Below are 17639 nucleotides of genomic sequence, written 5' to 3' on the forward strand. Positions count from 1 at the left end.
ATTTATTTATCTGGAACGTTGGAACCGGTACGTGCAAAACGCTAACCCGGGTGCCCTGAGAGAGGAGCTCAGTTTCTCTGTCTCTCCCTCTCTCTCTCTCTCTCTCTCCCCCAGCCTGGTATTTAACCCTCGCACTCTCTGACTCCTGGAGACAGCCGTCACATTGTAGACAAGCCAGTGTCCGGAGAGGCTTGAAGCGTTTTCCCCATTCAGCCGTGCGAGCCAGCCCCTGACACCCGAGCGCTTCGCATGCTCACTGCCAGGGTCCGCATCACATTGGAGGGCGCAGCATGTCACTGAGACTTTGTTAGATTGGAAACCAAAACCTCACCCCCCCCCCCCCCCCCTCCCACAGAAGCTTCCAGGGCTGCTAAAGGGTGGAGTGCTGACTGCAAGCTGGCAGATCTCTTCGGAAGATCCTCAACTCGCTGTCTCGGAGGACAACATTTTACAGTGTGAGTTTTCGGCGTCAGTGTTCAACCCTCTCCCATCGCAATGTCAACATCTCAACTCATTAGACAGCCGGCGCACCGCACAAGGCTGTGAAGCTGAAGCGAACCCCCCCCCCCTTCCCCAGCTCCCCCCTCCCCAGACCTACCCCCCCCCCCTACCCCCAACACCCCCACACATCCCGTCCCCTCCGCCCCACAGGAAAACATTCCCGGTGTGATACAGTGAGCAGCACCCAGGTCCTTTTGCCGGCGCTCATCCCCCGCCGCATTCGCTGCTAACACGAACAGAATGACTGGGTTCACCAGAGAATGCCCGTTAGTCACGCCCCAGCCAATGTAGTACGTGTCACCCAGACACTGAGTCTGAGTGAGTTATGTGTGTGTGTGTGTGTGTGTGTATGGGGGGGGGGGGGGGTGTACCCTGCATTTCAAACACACAAAACTCCCCCCCCCCCCCCCCCTCTCCTCCTCGGATCGGTCTGGCTAAATGACGGGCGCTGCATCAAATATTATAAAGGCAAGCGAGGTAGGGTTTTGCAAATGTGCACAGTGAGATTTCGATATGATTCTTACTGAATAGCAATCTGAACTGGCGGGATGTGTGCCAAAAATGCTGTTCGCCACCTCCCCAGTTGAAATTTTTTTTTGCATAACTGTTGCGATTTCTTTTGATTCTGTATTTGGTAGACCCTGCAAGGCGTGCAGGGTTTGTGTTTCATACAGGCTTGCTGTAGAGAGAAGGCACACACACTACCTGCACAGCAAGAACGTTTCGTGCAGAGAGAGGGAGAGAAGGGGGGGGTTAAAATCGCAGCAAGAATGTCCCTCTGTGTGGGGATGTGCTGTGATCTGATTAGTATGGGCACCTGTACGAGTGCTGCCCACTAACTCTGTGGGCAAGTCGGAGGAGGACTGGCACGGGGTGATCCACACGGCGGAGTGGCCCGCCCGCTGCCGCCGCCCATTGGTCAGCCAGGGAGGGGCGGGGTGACGCACCGCCGCTCGTTCAGCCTGGCTCAGCCAATCGGAGCGGGGCTCCGGCTGCCCAGGCTGCCCATTGGCTGGCGCGAAGAGGGCGCTACGCAAAAGCAGAGCTCTGGAGCCCAGAGAGCTGCAATCTGTCAGCAGAGAGGTGTGCAGGAGCCGGGCACTGCAACAGGGGAAGTGTGGGAGGAGTGGGGGAAGGAGAGAGGGAGGGAGAGAGGGACAAGTGAAAGGCAGCAGCAGGCAAGTGAGGGCAGGAAAGAAGAGATTTAACGAAAAGAGAGACAGCCAGATTCGGCAGAACTCACCCCGAGAACAGAAAAGGGTTCAATGAGAAACTCTCCGCTCGATTGCCGTTGTTTACACCGGAGATATGATCGGGCGCTGTGTCAGAGGAGTTGATAGGAAGCCAGAATCGCGGGGAATGTGTTCAGCCACACCGCTGCTGAATGGGATGAGATCAGAGGGGCCATTCACCCTGTAAAGAGCAGAGAGAAGTTCAAGCTCCGGCCGCAATGAAGTCGCTTCACGTACCTGGCTGCTGCGGACCAATGTAACGAAGGGTTCAGAGGAAAGGGAAAGTGCCGGTTGCAGCATTATTGGGGTTTTGTGTTGTTGCAAAGAGAGGATTGAAACACCGCCTTGAACTTAAAGGAGGGACGGCAGTGGCTGGTGGCTGGGGCGATGATTGTCTTTCTGCTGCTGTGGATGTGGCTGCAGCGCGCTGGCGGCCAGATCCGCTACTCGGTGCCCGAGGAGCAGGAGCATGGCACCTTCGTGGGCAATATCGCGGAGGACCTGGGACTGGACGTGACCAAGCTGGCGGCCCGCCGCTTCCAGACGGTGGCGAGTTCGCGCTCGCCGCACCTGGAGGTGAACCTGGAGAACGGTGTGCTGTTCGTTAACGAGAAGATGGACCGGGAGCTGATCTGCCGCCAGAGCGCCAGCTGCCTGCTGCACCTGGAGCTCTTCTTGGAGAACCCGCTCGAACTTTTCCGCGTGGAGATCGAGATCGTGGACATTAACGACAACCCGCCCGGCTTCCCGGAGGCCGACCTGACTGTGGAGATCTCGGAGAGCGCGTCGGCCGGCACCCGCCTGCCGCTGGAGAGCGCCTTCGACCCGGACGTGGGCAGCAACTCGCTGCGCACCTACCAGATCACCCCCAACAGCTACTTCCAGCTGGACGTACAGACCCAGGGCGACGGCAACAAGTTCGCCGAGCTGGTGCTGGAGAAGGCGCTGGACCGCGAGCAGCAGGCGGTGCACCGCTATGTGCTGACGGCCGTGGACGGGGGGCTCCCCCAGCGCACGGGCACGGCTCTGCTCACCATCAGGGTGCTCGACTCGAACGACAACGTGCCCATCTTCGAGCAGTCCGTCTACACGGTGAGCCTGCCCGAGAACGCGCCCCTGGGCACCCTGCTCATCCAGCTCAACGCCACCGACCGCGACCAGGGCAAGAACGGCGAGGTGGTCTACTCGTTCAGCAACCACGTCTCCCCCCGGGTCAAGGAGCTGTTCAGCATCGAGTCCCGGAGCGGCTGGCTCGAGGTCAAGGGGACCATCGACTACGAGGAGAGCAGCCTGCACCAGATCTATGTGCAGGCCAAAGATCTGGGGCCCAACGCGGTGCCGGCTCATTGCAAAGTGCTGGTCAAAGTTACCGACGTGAACGACAACGCGCCGGAGATCAGCTTCAGCACCGTGTCCGACTCGGTGAACGAGAGCGCGGCGCCCGGCACCGTGGTGGCTCTGCTGAGTGTGACCGACCGAGACTCCGGGGAGAACGGGCAGCTGCAGTGTGAGATCCTGGGCCAGGTCCCCTTCAAACTCAAATCCTCCTTTAAGAATTACTACACCATCGTGACGGACGGCCCGCTGGACCGGGAGCTCAGAGACTCCTACACCATCACCATCCTGGCCAAGGACAGGGGCTCGCCCCCTCTGGCCTCCAGCAAGTCCATCAAGGTGCAAGTGGCTGACGAGAACGACAACGCGCCCCGCTTCTCGCAACCTTCCTACGACGTGTATGTCACCGAGAACAACGTTCCCGGGGCTTATATTTACGCAGTGACTGCCGTGGACCCCGATATGGGGCAGAATGCCTATATCTCTTACTCCATATTGGAGTGTGACATTCAGGGTATGTCCGTCTTTACCTACGTCTCCATCAACTCCGAGAATGGTTACCTGTACGCCTTGCGCTCTTTCGACTACGAGCAGCTCAAAGAGTTCAGCTTCACGGTGCAGGCGAAGGATTCGGGGAGCCCAGCCCTGAGCAGCAACACCACCATCAACATCATCATCGTGGACCAGAACGACAACGCTCCCTCCATCGTGTCCCCCGTGGCCAAGAACGGCAGCGCCAAAGAGATGGTGCCCCGCTCGGCGGAGCCGGGCTACCTGGTGGCCAGGTTGGTGGCGGTGGACGCGGACGATGGCGATAACGCCCGCCTCACTTTCTATATCGCCAAAGGCAACGAGCTGGGGCTCTTCCGGATGGACTGGAGGAGCGGGGAGCTCAAGACAGCCAGGCGCTTGGCCAGCACCAAGAAGGACCCCAGCTCCCCTTACGAGCTCCTGATCGAGGTGAGGGATCACGGGCAGCCGCCTCTCTCCGCCACCGCCACTATCCTGGTGATGGCCGTGGACAGCGCGGTGGACCGCCAGGGGGAGCGGGGCAACCGAGCTGGGAACCCCAAGGACAACTCACTCAATCTGACCCTGATCCTAATCATCGCCCTGGGCTCGGTGTCCTTCGTCTTCCTCTTGGCCATGATCATGTTGGCCGTTCGGTGCCAGAAGGACAAGAAGCTCAACGTCTACAGCTGCCTGGCGGGCGAGTGCTGCGCCTGCTGTCGGCAGGCGAGGAACAGGAAGAAGAAACTCAGCAAGTCGGACATCATGTTGGTGCAGACCACGAACCCCAACGCGCCTCAGGTGTCGGTGGAGGAGGGCAGCTTTGGTCACCACAGCCAGAACTACTGTTACCAGGTGTGCCTGACCCCAGAATCGGCCAAAACGGATCTCATGTTCTTGAAACCTTGTAGCCCGGCCCGGAGTACGGACGCTGACCACAACCCCTGTGGGGCGATCATAACTGGGTACACGGACCAGCAGCCTGACATCATTTCCAATGGGAGTATATTATCGAGCGAGGTAAGATCATGCAACTGCTTTCACGCCCATCTATCCTGTCCCCTGACTCAGATTTTCTCTCATTTCACCCATCACAGTTTGTCTTACACATCCCCTTTCTACTTATAACCTAAACCTACCCTCTCCCTGTCTTACATATTAACTCTGGATGGTGTCATTTGAAATCCCTTTGTGGCTGCTTTTGAATGCTCGGCGTGGGCTTCCTTTAGAACAAGGACGGCTATCATCATTGGCAAATGTTGTAAATGCCGGTAAATCGCACCAATTGAGCCCAGATTGATTTAATAATGCACAGTTTGGAGTGAAAGTACCCCGGCCTCCTGCATGGAAAGAAGCGGTGTAGCACTTTGCTGGGAAGGAGAGATTATTCCCCATTAACCGTGGCAGCATGGTCAGCAGCAAGCTGACAGCTCCATAGCCCCAACAATCTGAAATCTTAGGGACTTCTAGGCGTACTGTGGACAAATAAAAAGATGTAACGCGTCCTGAGAACTCACTAAACATTCTTAGGAGAAACAGATTGAAAGTGTCCCATTATATGCCCCCCCCCCCCCCCAAAAAAAAACTACCTTGTGTATAAACTGTTCAGACCTGATAGTTTACAATTGGAACTTTGAACCATCCTTCAATTCAGTAATTGTACAGCCATTTGCGAGGTCCAATGTCATATTAGGAATAGTAATTACATTTCCTCATTACAGCGGTACCTTCAACTAAATAGAACCCCTTGTGTGCGTTAGGCGGGGTCTTCCCTCTTGTTAACGGTACTGACGGTGCTTCACATTGTCTGCCGAATAAGTAGCGATTATTGATTTGCTGTTTGCCTCCTTTGCAGACAAAACACCAACGGACCGAGCTCAGTTTCCTTGTGGACAGACCCCGTCGAGTTAACAGGTAGGCAGCTCACTGAACTGGGATTTCGCTGTCTGGCCCATTCGGGTGGTAATGTCGGGCGCTAACGTTGGCCGTTCCTTTTTTTTTGTCTCTCCTCAGCTCTGCGTTCCAGGAGGCGGACATCGTGAGCTCCAAGGATAGTGGCCACGGGGACAGCGAGCAGGGAGATAGCGACCACGATGCCACCAGCCGGGCTCACAACTCCGGTAAGTGCGCCGCAGTGACATTGCCAACGTGTCCTCCAGCCCTTTCCGCCGGGAGGAGAGGGTGGTGATGGTGGGGGTGGGGGGGGGGGGGGGGGGGAGGTGGTGGCGATGCATGCAATCTGGGCATAGCCACGCACAAAACATAGCAAACACCAGCTCCCCGGCTTTGCAGAGAGCTGCAGGGTTCCCATTCACACTCCTCTGCCTGTGTGTTGTGGGGGGTGCTTCTCAGTCATTCAGCAAAGCGCTCATGTGTATGAATGAATGGGCATGTCAGCACAGCATGCTGATGTGAGTATTGAATTAAGAATAACGTGTAGTTAACTCAGCAGCTCTAGAATTTCACCCGCGGTGTGTGTGTGTGTGTCTCATGCACATTGCGGCTGAGTCACGGACTTTGCAAGAATTGTGTGAAACACTGTCGAAGCGCGATAGAGGAAGTGGCATGTTCTTATTCACTGTGCACCGCGCGATTCTTTGTAACCTACACTGAGTGCAAACAGTCCTGGAGGAAACCACTCTCAGCCTAATTTTGCACCCACCCCTCTCTCTCTCTTGGTTTCCTGGGTTGCTTTAATCCAACCCGACGCCCACTGATCATTATGGGAAACACGTTTGGCACTAGCGGCCGCTCAATGGCCTCTTTATTTTTCTGCCGTTAATGAATATGCAATCTGAAAATGGGTCCTCCAGGACTGGCATTCGTCTCCATCATTCCTCGCTTGTTGGTGGACGTGATGGAATTTGGAAAGAAGTGATAGTGGCGGGATCAGGGAATTTAAAAGGACACAAAGCAGTTTGATCTTTGCCAGATGTCTCTCTCGCACCGGCTTTTACTGGCGAGCTGGGAGGAGAGGGGATTAACTGGTTTCGCGTGTTCCTGCCTCATAAAGTCCTCAAACCCTGCCTGGTCTGCAGCATCTTCCCAAACCCTGCGGATTGGATAGTTAAAGGGTCCTTTCTGTGAGAAGTGCCTGTTTCGCGTATTACCCTGCTGCTCGCTTTCAAAATGGAGAGTTATTAAATACACCCACATCTCAGAAGATGGCAGCAATGCAAAACTTATCAGACTCCGCAGGGTCTTTGCATTACACTGCAGAGGTGGAAATTACTGTTCAGGGTAACAAACCTCCCGAATACATCCTTTTTTTAAAAAGCCAGTCAGTTTGAAAGTAACAATTAAACCATCAACAGAATGAGGACAATTGCAGTGTTACTGAACTTGGTTAGCGAAGGCACAGGCTAATGTTTCCCATTGACTGGGCAAATCCTGAAATGCTGCCAGTGAATCCGTTTGATTAACACGTAAATCTGGAAATCAGTTCAACACATTGGTTGCAACCGGATTTACCGACTAGTGAATTGTTTCGTTTTACCATGAGGCAGTTTCGGATCGTCCTTAGAATCAACAATTCCAAGTGTGTTTTTTTTAAATGCCTTACTTATAAATGTTTAAATGCATTATGTTCTGTGCTATGTTAAACATCTAGAGCAGATTTACAACATCATCTCCTTAAACTAGACAACCGATATAAGTGGTGCCGGGATTATATTGTACCAGTGTATCCGGCTCTATAGAGCCAGTTTGCCTGCAATAGTGCAGTGTCCCTTTGCGCCAGCTATTGCACAATATCTTCCCTTGTATGTTTAGATAATCTGGCAGTAATTCTCCATCTAATGTAATGCAATGTGTTTGGAATAATGCTGTCTCCCCTGTTGGTGTTAGTGCGTTTGCCTGATAGGATTAAAAAAACACTTCAGCAAAGTATATTTAACTGTGTCCCTCAACCGGTTGATTCCTCATTCTGTTATTTGGGACCGTCTCACAGACAAACAGAAAAGATGTCGACAGCCAGCCAAGTTATTTTCAATATTTGGAAGTTACCAATGTCTAAGCAAAGACTGACGGTTTAGGAGGCAGAATTAACGCTTTTTTCACGAAAGCAGCTTTGAATATGAGAGGGAGAAAAGGAGGGGTGTATTGAAAGAGAGAATTCCAAAGAATTGGAACCTAACCAGCAGAAGGCCCAGGCGCCAAAAGGGGGAAGTAGGGAAGGGGGATAGATACATTCCTGGAATAATTGCCATGTGAGGACATAGCATTACCATCATGTGATAACGTGGAAAAAGGAATTCCTCATCAATAACTACCCTCACTTCATGGCAAACAAAGAGTTTCCAGATAATCCAACACAAGCACTTGACCAGTTAGCTCCCTGAGAATACAGCTTTGTATCTTGTGGTCGAGAGACCATCGCCCATTCAAAAAGGAGGTACTAGAATTCTCAAACTGGCCTAGCATGTCCCAAGAACCAATTGGCAACCTCTAGCAATGGGGTGCACGTGTTATCCTTTCATCCCATTGATCCACAGCCTTCAACCACAGTGTGGGGAGGAATGTATCTATCCCACGCAATGTGAGACCTCCCACTCGGATGTTAACCCACTGCGCATTTTTGTCTTTGTCTTTCTTACATGAGCCATTTTTGAGGGCTGTCTAAATAATGTGGGGTTGGCTGTTTTAGACTTCAGGCCATTCTTATTGCGTACTCAGGTTAGATAACCCAATTCATTTGACTAACTCTCCAGTCGTATTTCACTTTTCGAAAAAGTGTCCTTGTTACTGATTGGAAAGTTACATTTGGGAAATGTGGGGAAGCGGTGGCATAGAGGTATTGTCACTGGACTATTAAACTAGAGACCCAAAGTAATGCTCTGGGGACCCAGGTTCAAATCCCGCCACTGCAAATGGTGAAATTTGAATTCAATAAAAATCTGGAATTAAAAGTCTAATGATGGCCATGAAACCATTGTTGAATGTCGTAAAACCCCATCTGGTTCACTAATGTCCTTTAGGGAAGGAAATCTGCCGTCCTTACCTTGTCTGGTCTACCTGTGACTCCAAACCCACAGTAATGTGGTTGATTCTTAACTACCCCCTCAAGGGCAATTAGAGATGGGCAATTAATTCTGGCACAGCCTGAGATGTCCACTTCTCATGAACGGAACAAAAAAATTCCTCCATCAAAATGCTTGATCTTGTGGAACTGAAAGGAGGATGGGTCTAAAATAGACTCACATCCCTCAGAATGGAATATTAGAAGAATCAATTTATACATTGATAAATCTTGGGCAAAGTATTGCTACAGTTTTTTTGTCAATAACTAACATATTCATACAAAAACTAATGTAGGACTTCCCAAGATTTGTGTTTTTTCTTGAAATTCATGAATAGCTGGTCTAAGAAGCAGTGTTGATTCAATGTGTGCAGGAAAAGTACATATGACATCAACATTTTTTAGTGCTTTCTGTGCATCTTATACATTAGCAAGTCTTCAATAGCTTTTAAAGATGTTCACTAAAAATGGAAGGTAAAGTGTTCCATGCGTTTTCGAGTATCACTTATAATACTCATTCACTCAGTGACCTAGTTCTGGCATTATCACCTCAGTGAAATGCAGGAGAAATTCATGGAAATGGGGAAATCAGGTGGTGTGAAGTATAATGTAAGAGAAAGCGTCAGAAGTTTTATATTCCTGGAGCAAGAAAGGCTGAGAACACACTTAACCCCCCGCCCCTCACAGATGTGGCCCATTTTCGCGCGCGAACGTCTTTCTGTGGGTTTACAAATTTGGATCATTTAAAGCAGCGTTGCATTCTCCAAAAGCATTTCAATCGGCCCACACCATTCTGACAAGAAGAAGGCACGCATAGATTTAAATTGAGGCCAGGTTCTTGAAAGGATTACCTTAAATACTTCACAAACAAAAAAGGCCAGGATGTCAGTCTCAAGGGACCAGCAGATCACATCACCTTTGCTCTGAAAACAGGGCTGAGGTGCATGGCTGTCAGTGTGAATAGCAAGGACTGTATTAAGATGGGAGCATGAGCCATGAAAGTTAAACCAAGATGCACCTAGTTGAATTTAGGGAAATGGTCGAGGGTGGTTATCACAACAGGGGGGATTGTGGAAATAGGCAACCGAACCCCCCCCGCCCCAGAGGCATCCTCTCAAGTCGTGTGGACTCAATACTCATGACTCGGGAGAATAGGCTGCCCCCCAGGACCTGCATCCCGCTGCGATTACGTTCCGGAACAACAACTAAAAAAAAGTGTTTGTTTATTTTAGCAAAGAGTGGGCGTTTGTCAGCTTTGCACAAAAGGGCTGAACCCCCCCCCCCCCCCCCCCACACGGACGAGCAGCAGGATCCTGCAGTGTAAACATTAGCCAACTTGGAACACTTCTAGTAAATGTCACCCTGCTCGTGCATTATAATTAGCAAGCCGACGGTGAAATGCTGTTCGAATGATTCGCGGGGGGGGGGGGGGGGGGGACAGAATCAACCGGCAAGAAATTCCCCCAAGTCATAGCGGCGAAGACCCCTGCAAGCCGATGCTCTTTTCAAATGTTGTGTAAAATTAAAAAAAACCCCAGTGCTGGTGATCCCGTTTCCAGTTCACGTCCGCAGTCTGTAACAGCTCACTGATCAGTAATTTGCTTTCAGATTTCTGCAGAGCAATTACTGATGTCGGTCTGTGATCGAAGCTTTGCATTTGCATCGCACGAGCTTCTTTAATTTAACACTATATATAAAGTAATTTTGAAGAGAGATGAAATGCAGTGATAACACCCACCCATCGCCTCTCCCCGTGTTATTTGACCGTGAATCCCACTTGTAGCTCTTCCGAAGAATGTGGCCTGGCGCCCGGCCGATCAGACGAAAGGGCGCGAGCTGGTTGAGGACCAGACTTGCATTCCAAATGCCAGTTTGTTTTTAACTTCAGCACCTCCAGAGTACTGTTCCTGCCATTGATCCAGCTCCTCAGTGAACAACGGCAGTCGTGCCAGGTCATGTGAGCAAAGTAAACCACTTTCTTTTCCGAACGGTTTGCTGTGGGCTGGGTTGGATTTGAGAGTTGTGCATGTCGATGGCTATTTGGTACCAGTTGCTTTTCTGGTGACGGCGCCCGGGCCAAACCCTGGGGACCACCTCTCCAATCTGTGGCGAGTTTGGGGTCCATGCGAATCTGTGTGCGATCTGCAAAAGCTGCGAAAGGGGCGCTGTCTCGTTAAACATGCCTGATGCAACCCTTTGCCACAGTTTTTGTTTAAATGTGGCCTACAGCTCCCTCGATTGCCTGGCGGCGGGTTGCTACCAATAAAACCCGTGTCAACCGAGCCGTCCGCTGTCAGTGGAAAACCCCACTGGGCTCCAACTTCATGTAAGAAAACACTTTTGTATTTACATAGACAAGCGCTGCCAATAGAACATGCAGTAACAAGCACACGCCAATAGCATCTGCCTCCGTGTCAAACAAAACCGAGGATTGTTTCTCCACAAAAATTAAATCAATTAAGCACACTGTTCCCTGGAATGAGCAATGGTTCAAAATCTGTTTCTGGTGTTGATTGCAATAGCGAATACTAATAACGGTCAGATACGACGTTAAATTGGCCCACTACCGAGATATATGTTTACCAGTTAGCTTATGCAGAGGACATAGAACGGACAGAATGTCTGAAGTGAACATCATCCAGTGACGCAAGGTATTTGCCTCAATAACCCAAAGGACAATAAACCCTAACCACTTGTGATTTATTTTTCCATAAACCATCTAATCCCATTGTGTGTCCCATCTGCACCTCATGTTGACTGACTTCATGAGTTTATTTAAGTTTTTCTAAACCATATAATAGCTTTATTCTGTGGGGATCATTCGTCACAGAGAATTGTTGCCCGCCCTGTGACACAAAATTGTACTGTATCATATTCATGTAAAATGTAGTGACTTTAATATGCGACAGGTGATGATAGCACAGACCAACAAATAGTGTCTTTTATAATAGTAATTTACAAGAAATGGATCTCGTGCAAATATTCAATAATGAATCAGCACAAGGAGGTTGATAGACAAAATTCTATTCTGAGCATTATTTGACAAACTTCTGACTTCAAATTAGTTTCCTCCAAATAATTACCAATAATCGTTACAATTATGTGATATAACGTAAAATAATATCAAAGAGCTAATTTCCTTAGGAATATGATATTCATAATTTGAAATACTTTCTTAATTTTAAGATATGTAACCATTTCAATTGATTTTAAAAGATCCATGCTTTGTTGCTGGGGAGCAGATTTATATGCCTATTTATTTCTCATTAAAGCACTGTACCTTATTTCTTTGCTTGAATGCACATTCCTTAAATAAAAGCAGGCCTCCAATAGTCTTAATAGCCGAGGGAGTTTAATAACAATAAACCAGGTTTGGTATAATAACTTCAATACCAATACTATCATTGCATTTTGAATCCCTCATTGCTTGGTTTCTATCTTCACTCTTTCTGATCATAATTTCCCCTTTTTCTTCTGCCTTCCCCTTTCTATTCTTCTGCAATTGAGGCACTTAGTTACATATGGGTAGACGTAGTGAACAAATGTGCTTTGAATACAAGCAAGCTGCTCCTGTGGCACTGTACAGTGAGTCCTGTCTGCTTGCCGAGACAAATTGCGCCACAATCTCATTCATTATTGCTAAATTGATAATATCATACCAGTCCATTCCGTGTAGCTAAATAATGTTCTAATCGGTCAATCCATCTTGCTGAGCTAATGATGCCAGACTGGATCTCCCTTTGAATTTGATTGGTATGCTGATTGCATTACAAAAACAATCCTTATAAAAGGTATAAATGCACAATGCTAAATAAGAGGGGGGAGTACTTTTAAAAGAAAATCATAATTTTGGTGGTTTAAATAGAATTTTATCAAACTGCAATTTAGCATCACGTTGATCTGTCAGGTGACTAAATTATATGCATGCATATGAGGTAATGGAAGTTAGAGCGTTGGTTACAGAAGGAATGCTACATTAGATACATCCAATGTAATAATACTGCTGGGAATGTTCCCTCAAACATTGGGTTTATTTGGGTTTTGAATGTAGAGTGTTCAAATGTTATTGTGAAACTAAATATGAACCCATGATACATTGTTATTTTAAGCTACATTCCTTGGATCAAACAGGATTGACTGCACCAAACACTTATCAGAAACTAAATTGAAGCACTATTTTCAAGATGGATCCTGTTGTTCTCTTATTACATGAAATGAAATGAAAATCACTTATTGTCACAAATAGGCTTCAAATGAAGTTACTGTGAAAAGCCCCTAGTCGCCACATTCCGGCGCCTGTTCGGGAAGGCTGGTCCAGGAATTGAACCGTGCTGCTGGCCTGCCTTGGTCTGCTTTCAAAGCCAGCGATTTAGCCCTGTGCTAAACCAGCCTCTATACTATTAGGCACCAGATGCAGAATTCACTCGGACCTACCATTAGATTTCCACTTGCCAGGTACTTTACATACTTTTTGCCATAAACAAAGAGCAGCCAGCCATTGACTTCCCATCTACTTCTACTGAAGTAAAATAGACAGAGGAATGTACAGAGTGGCTGAACACAGGGTCGGAGGGAATGTTTTTCTTTTCACATGTGCAGTGTGCCATTTGTAACAGGATAGTTGACCCTCAAGGCAATATGGGCCAAGTTAGGCAAAATTATGATTTCAAAGAATCTGCAAAATATTTCTAATTGGGTCATCGAAGGTAAATGTTTCTCCAAGAGTGGAATTATTCTCTGACAGTCCCCCTGGAGTTGAACAATTATTCATACATCAGTGACTTTTGATATTTTGAATGCTCAGAGAAATTGTCCTGATTGAATTGTTGTGGGCATTGTGTTACAGATTTTATGCAAAAAAAAAATCCTGTTTAATATACTCTGGATGGTGCATTTTGTGCAAAACACTTAACCCTGTGAATATATTTTATGAAATACAGTACTCACCAAGCTGCACAGTATCGCTTTCAGCCCCTGCCTTGCAATGTGTACTTCAGCTATTTCCCTAGCCAATTTCCCTTCTGTCACACAAATGTTTGACCCTTGACTTTCTGCTTGATAAACAACTTATAATTCACACGAAAAGTGTAAAATTTACCGTTGAGAGGGCACAGCCCAGTAACAGAATCTCTCAGCTCTGTGCAGAATAACCCGCTGTCATCCTTTTTTTTGTTGCCTTGTGCTCATCAGCCATATGGTAGTGAAGCTCAGTTTTCATGGCTTAATTTTTGCAACAATGCTCTTTCTCAGTGCCATCACACTTTTTTTTGGCGACATGACTGTGATATCTGGAACAAGCTTTTAAGCAGAGTAAGTGTTTTACCTGCTTCTCTGTAGGCGCGGACTTTAGTTTTTATTATGCTTGATAAATCTTCTCGTAGTCCCAGAGGAGTGAAGAGGCAGGTTGTAAATAGAGAGCAAGCTTTAATTACATGGCTCTGGGCGCTTCAGTAGCACGAGCACTGGTAGGTTGGCCATTTGAGCTGGCATGAAATTATATTACATACATCTGTTCATTTCCTATGCTTGTACTGACTCGCAATTTGACAAGACAAAGTGGATCAATTCCATGAACACCCAATTTGTTTTAAGGCAAAACCTTAGGTAGGTAATTGAATCTTCTTAGAAAATTTCATTTCCGAAAATAGAGCCACCCTGTTCAATTTAAAAAATGTACTTTTTTGGAATATCGCTGTATGTCAAGTGCTGATAAGCAATGGTTAGGACTACATTTTTGAGGAGATACTGGCTTCATACTCTTAAACTCCTTTGTTGTAACATTTGTTTCATTTTCCACTGGCGGCTGAAGTGCTTCAGGGCACCTTACTGCGTCTCGCGTCAATGTGACTTCATAATTGTAGCACGTTGCATTTCCTGAGACCTGATATACCGGTGGTCTGTCTCAGTTTAGCTTCTGTTAAAATCTCCAGTGGAGAATGGAAAATGGCAAAAGAGATGTGCAAGTTGATGGGGGGTTTTTTGCCTCCATTTATTTGCTGCTATTTCAGAAATGAACAGTCCACATTGAACAATCTGAACTGATAAAGATTCTGGCAAATGCACTGAAAGTGTCTTAATTGGGTCACTTAATCCTTACCCCTCTCTTGGCGTAACATTATTCTTCTTTGGTATCAAACAGTTGAATAGCAGCAGCATAGTGTCTGTTTTCATCACAGCTGCTTGTCCTGAGAGCAGTATATCAGGTAATTCCCCTTGTAAAGTCCAGTCAACGATGCCACCAGCAGGAGCTTTAAATCTAAATATTCAAAAACAAATGAGCAATGTGCTAAAGTAACAAGAAAAATAAATAAATTGATCGATAATCTCAACTGTTAAATACATAAATTTTTAAGTGCCTTGACAGTAAACCACAAGACTGACATTTTCTTGATATGTCAGTGTTCCATTGCTTTGCACATTAAGGTTTGGCCTTAATGGGCATTGATTAGTGAATTCCACTGTGATTTTTAACATGTGAAGTGCTCCCGCTAATAAGGTGCCCCCAGTTATTTAAAATGTTCTTTCCATTTTTTTCCCTGTCTTTCTCCCCTTGCAGGCCGTTCACCGAGGTGCATCCTCCTCCAGCTGGGGGAGAGCAGGACGGTCCAGGATGCAGACTTCTCCACGACTGCCGTCAATGCAGCTCTGTGAGCGGCTGGCAGGAGGTGCGATTTGAGCAGGGTGCGTTGGACAATGACACTTCTCTCTCTTTTCCCCTCCCTCCGTCCATCCTCCCTCCCCAGGAATGGAACGCTTTTTGCTTCCACATAGCACTTCCTCTAGGGGTCTGGTCGAGAACTGATGAAGTTCAACCAACTGAGGCAGCAGATTTTGAGTGACAGGCAGCCCTGGGACTCGGAACATGTGTGTTACTGGTTGGGAATAAAGCATGAAACAGCTTGAGCTGCCTCCAATGTCCTTGGTATCTTCAAAGGACAGGATCACCCTACGTAAAACAAAAGTTTGCTCACCATTTTACAGTGGGTCAAATTTTATGTGGAAAAAAATCTCAATAGAACGTATTAACCTAAGTACGTGACTGCAGGAGAAGTTTTGATGTGGCAATCCTAGTGCCAGCATGTAAGATAAGCCTTTAACGTAACATTGTCACCTTCCAATTCCATTTGTAAACATAAGCTGATCAAACAATATCATGAGAAGGCGGTGACATTATTTGCCATCAATTGCATCTTCATCCCTTTCATCATGTTTGCTTGTCACCTTCTGAACTTCTCATCACTTGCCCCCTGATTGATCTTTGCTGTGGGGTTATACAGATGCTGACTGTCATCTGGTACCTCATCGCGCTGGTGCTTCCGTGTGCGAGCTTCAGTTGGGAATACCAGGAAACTATTGAAGCTTGGGGAGCATCACAGCTGAGCTTGATCATATCCTCATCCAAGGTCCACACAAATATACCTCACAACAGTGACAGCAATCAAACGCAGGCACCCTGGCTTTTAAAAAAAAGTCATAGCTCAGCTTTCCTGAGGTCAATTGGGCCACCTGTTCTGCTATTCTAGATGGGATCATCACACTGAGCATTGACAAGGAATCAATCCTGCTCACTCTGCGTGGTTCAGTTCCATATCAGGCAGCAAATGTAGCAACTTTGTAAACAGGGAATCAACTTTATTTTTGATGAGTTTTTGGCTTTATCAAAGCAAACAATGTTCATACTTAGGAATGGAATACTTCAATATTGAACATTTTATCGGGTATTCCAAAATCATATGCGATATAGTTCGATGCAAGCTAAAACTTCCTCTATTTTTGCATCAACAGTACACTTTAGCACCAACTCTGAAAAAGTATTATGTTCTCATTTTCGCATTTCTGCGTGTAAGCTTGCCAAGTTAGGGCAGTTTTCTTCACTGGGCCTGTGTCCAATTGGAACTGCTTTATCCTATTTTAAAAAAAACTTTACACAGAGCAACAGACAAAGGAGAGTTTCATGTTATGGGTCTGGGCTGGAGTTTGAATCAAGTTATCAGACGTTAATAACACCTTGCATCACCCAGTTCCTTTTTAAAATTCAACTGCAAACTGGGAAAAAATAGCTGTGCCAATAATGTCGAGATTGTTCCATCTTATGAGAGTTTTGGTCGGCTTTTCTGAGTCACTTGCTCCAAGGTTTATCATGATCTGTTGCTTGAACTTCCCAATGGCAACAAAAATAATTCTTTGATTCATGAACTTAAAAAAATAAATGACCTTTGTTAAAGTAAAAGAGGAATCACAATTAGGTACAGATGTTAATTGCATTGTTAAAATATATTTGAAACAACAGAGGAATGAATTAATTCCTATTTTAATAGTATTCAGAATTTGGAAAATCTTTTGGAGTATTAAAATAAAATGTTGGCGCTGTACCATTTCTGCGACTAGATGCTGCTAGTTCCTTTAGGAATTACAGTGCAATGTAGTATTTCCAAAGGGTGTTGTTGACACTTGGTAGCAATTAAAGCTGTGATCACCAAACAACAAATGTATCGAAAGCTCAATGTAAGGATCCCTCTTCAAATCTTTTGAGGATTGCAGTGCCTTGTATGTGTGGACTTGATGCTCAAGAATCTGGAACACTTAAAGCAAAATAAAACCAAAAGTCAATGCATACCTCGCCAAGCGAACTAAAATCATCATCCTCAAACTGAAAAGTTTACATCCTAGTATCACTGTTTCATAAAAAGTAAGGATCAGATTTTTTTGGACAGTTAATAATCAATTGGTTTCTTTATGGTGGGTTTATGTCATTCTGCAATTCTGTAACTGATGGTAAAATACATCAAATTTGAATCAAAATATTTTTGAATTTAGGCAGTTGTAACTTGAGGGCAAGGTCCACTTACCAGGCAGGTTACTGTGTGCACCCTCTGTTGGGTTATGTTTTGGAAGACGTTTGGTTAAGGACTTCCGATATAAAATATTTGAAAGAGATGGTTGCATCTATAACATGTCAATGATGTCATGTTATGTCTATGCACAGTTCCTTTTCCATTTTAAATTTCTGTGTTTTCATTTATAATGGAAACTTTTTATGATGT

General features: G+C 46.6%; 1 protein-coding gene across 2 annotated transcripts in view; it reads left to right on the plus strand.

Moving 5' to 3' along the window:
- The first annotated feature begins 1578 nt into the window (after window positions 1–1578).
- Window positions 1579–17639, plus strand: part of pcdh10a (protocadherin 10a) — a 56405-nt gene continuing 40344 nt past the window's right edge. Inside the window, exons 1-4 of one of the 2 annotated variants that reach the window (XM_038792511.1) lie at window positions 1579–4598; window positions 5434–5492; window positions 5592–5698; window positions 15152–15276. In XM_038792511.1, coding sequence (XP_038648439.1) covers window positions 2121–4598; window positions 5434–5492; window positions 5592–5698; window positions 15152–15246 — 2739 coding nt within the window. In that variant the 5' untranslated portion in view covers window positions 1579–2120 and the 3' untranslated portion in view covers window positions 15247–15276. The remainder of the gene's footprint in view (window positions 4599–5433; window positions 5493–5591; window positions 5699–15151; window positions 15277–17639) is intronic. The other variant, XM_038792509.1, reaches the window with a different exon arrangement.

The sequence above is a fragment of the Scyliorhinus canicula genome, chromosome 3 (assembly GCF_902713615.1).
Source record: "Scyliorhinus canicula chromosome 3, sScyCan1.1, whole genome shotgun sequence".
In the NCBI taxonomy this organism is placed as follows: Eukaryota; Metazoa; Chordata; class Chondrichthyes; order Carcharhiniformes; family Scyliorhinidae; genus Scyliorhinus; species Scyliorhinus canicula.